This window comes from Austrofundulus limnaeus, unplaced genomic scaffold (assembly GCF_001266775.1).
Source record: "Austrofundulus limnaeus strain Quisiro unplaced genomic scaffold, Austrofundulus_limnaeus-1.0 Scaffold848, whole genome shotgun sequence".
NCBI lineage: Eukaryota > Metazoa > Chordata > Actinopteri > Cyprinodontiformes > Rivulidae > Austrofundulus > Austrofundulus limnaeus.
In genome coordinates, this window is record NW_013953250.1 from 15,417 (window position 1) to 18,591 (window position 3,175).

At 41.1% G+C, this 3,175-nt stretch overlaps 1 protein-coding gene across 1 annotated transcript in view; it reads right to left on the reverse strand.

The window, feature by feature from the left end:
- LOC106532904 (GTPase IMAP family member 7) overlaps positions 1–3,175 on the reverse strand; it is a gene marked incomplete at its 3' end in the record, with an annotated part of 3,849 nt that continues 674 nt past the window's right edge. The window contains 1 exon segment of the mRNA XM_014029071.1: positions 1–774. Within this exon segment, the coding sequence (XP_013884525.1) occupies positions 1–774 (774 nt within the window).

A 3,175-nucleotide genomic window follows, 5' to 3' on the forward strand; every position in this document is an offset into this window, starting at 1 on the left:
CTCCAATAAGAACACCTGTAACAAAACCTAAAGCACCAGTTCCCAATGCAGCTAMAATAAACTTGTTATCTGTTTCTGCTTTTCTTCTTGCTTCAGCCYGCCCCATCTGTGACTGTTTTTTCAGAAGTTTTGTCGTTTCTTCTCTTATGGCTTTCTCAGCTCTCTTCAGCATCTCATTGGTGTAATAACTTCCTCCATTTAGATCGTTCATCCTCCTGATCTTCTCCAGCAGCTYTTTGACCTGAGATGGATCCTCACTCCTGTTGTTAAAGACGTGATATCCTCCTCCACACTGCTGGATGAGGTTACGGAGAGATGSATTTTCAGAAATAAATTGTTCCACTGAGACCCTGTCTGCCTCCAAATCATCCCCCCGAGTGAACAGAACCATGGTGTAAKCTGATGATTTTGCTCCAAAAGCCTTCTGAATGAGCTTTACACTATCTTCTTCTTCTTTTGTGAATCTGGCTGSCTGGATCACAACCAGGAACACATGAGGACCAGGAGCAAGAAAAGAAATGCATCTGAAGAACTCCTTCTTCACTTCTCGTTCACTTTTATAGTTGTCAAACAAACCTGGAGTATCAACCACTGACAGACGCTGACCTCTGAATTGTCCAGTTTCTTTTTGACATTCTGATGTCACAGATGAAGGAGAAAGCCTTGATTTAAAAACTTTTCTTCCTAAGATGGTGTTTCCTGATGCACTCTTTCCACAGCCAGTTTTTCCAASAAGAACCATCCTGAGACCTGCTTCCTCAGTTTCTTCTGAACCTGTTGGATAGTTTAAAAACAATTGTCAGTCAGGTAAAGAAGGTCTCATTTATTTATTATAGAGTAACATCTGTACATAAACCAGTCATCAAGAAGCACAACCCAGTATGTCTCTAGTGGTCCCGGGTCAGAGTAAACAGTGAGGGTTGTGTCAGGAAGGACATCTGGATAAAACACCATACTGGATCATTTGAGGCTCAAATTAACAATTGCCACCAGTGCTGTTGACAAACGTTACCAATGGATAGTGCTCTACTGTTAGGTGAAAAGGAGGGRAACATGYCAGGAGACAGAAGGAGAGCAAATTGAAGAGTTTAGGACTGAGAACAGCAATGCTGAACAGAGAAGACAGGCGAAGGAGGAGTTTCTGACATGATGCAGAGAAGAAATGTAGATGTTTTATGTGTCCAAWAGACTAAAGTGAAGAGAAGCAAGGCAGGTTTGGAGTCAAAGAAAGGGCCCAGGAAGGACAGATGGTAGATTTTACCAAGAGGATGGAAATGGCTGTCAATCAACCAATCAAGTTCATTTGTATGTCACATTTCAGCAACAAGGCAGTTCAAAGTCATAAAAATACAAAAAATACAAAGTCATAGAACACAGTTAACAAGTGAATTATTACAGTTTGTCAGGTGTCATTGTTACACATCAACATGTTGATTAATGTTTCATTTATAATGTCTCATAATCAACTCTATAAACAGGTGGTTTTTCCAGTCTTGATTTAAAGGAACTCAAGAGTTTCGGCTGTTTTACAGTTTTCTGGGAGTTTGTTCCAGATTTGCAGTTCATAAAAGCTGAATGCTGCTTCTCCATGTTTGGTTCTGGTTCTGGGGATGCAGGGCAGACCAGAACCAGAAGACCTGAGAGGTCTGGAAGTTGATACAAYAACAGCAGGTCTTAAATGTGTTGTGGTGCTGAGCCGTTAAGTGATTTATAAACTAATAATATTTTAAAGTCTATTCTCTGAGTTACTGGGAGCCAGTGTAAGGACTTTAGAACTGGGTTGATGTGCTCTGTCTTTCTGGTTCTGGATCAGCTGCAGCTGTCTGATGGATGTTTTAGGCAGACCTGTGAAGACACTGTTACAGTGATCACTGTGACCAGAGATAAACACATGGATGAGTTTCTCTAGATCTTTGTGAGACTTTAGTCCTCTAATCCTGGAAATGTTCTTCAGGTGATAGAAGGACTTTGTAACTGTCTTTATGTGACTCGGARGGTTCAGGTCAGAGTCCGTCACCACACCCAGACTACAGCCTGACTGCTAGTTTCTAGCTGTATCAACTGAAGCTGTGTGTTGACCATAGATTGTTCCTCTTTAGATCCAAAGATAAGAACTTCAGTTTTGTTTCTTTTCAGCTGAGGAAAGTTTTGGCACATCCACACATCTGTTCCAAGCATCTCYTCAGTGATCGGATAGGTTCAGAGTCACCTGGTGACATCTGCGTAGTTTTGGTATCTAATCTTATTTCCTGTTATAACCTGAGYTAGCAGGAGCATGTAGATATTAAATAAGAGAGGTCCTAGKATTGAACCTTGGGGTACCCCACATGTGACTTCTGTCTGCTTCAATGAGAAGTTACCTATAGAAACAARGAAATCCCTGTTCTTTATGTAAGATTCAAACTAGTTGAATACTGGACTGGAGAGTCCCCAACTCTCCAGTCGTTTCAGTAATTGTCATGATCGACGGTATCAAATGCTGCACTGAGGTCCAACAGAACCAGCACCGTGGTTCTTCCACAGCATGTGGTAATATGGATGTCACTGAACACTGATGAGGACAGTCTCAGTACTGTGGTGAGCAGAAACCAGACTGAAAGACATCAAAGCGGTTAGTTATCATTAGGAAGCTGTTTAACTGTTGAAACACTGATGTTTCAGGTGTTTTGTTGATGAATGGAAGGTTGGAGATTGACCTGTAATTCTGCAGTAGTTGTAGCATGAAGGACCGTGACCCCATGGTGTTCGTGATGGACAATCCGGGGTTGTTCATCTCAGCAGTGTTGGTTTTTTTTGTTTTTTTTGCAATAAACTATCATAGTTATAATTCCAAAAATGCTTTCATATTAATAGCAAAAATGTAATGTTGCAGGCACTTTAAAGTGTTTATAAATAAAGTTGGCTTGGCTTTTTAGGACCTTCCAATGAGTTACATCATGTCACTGAGACCTGCAGAGTCACAGCGACAGACAACCTGTCCGTTCTCTGATTGGATTGTTAAACTTGTGTTTGACATGACACTGACCAACTGACCAATCAGCTGAGAGGAGGAAACTTTAGGTAAAAAAAAATTTTTTTCACCCGAAAGTTTTTTCTCAGTGCCAGTTTTTTCTAATACACAAGTTTTTTTCCCGCCCTCTCACACACACACACACACACACACACACACACACAC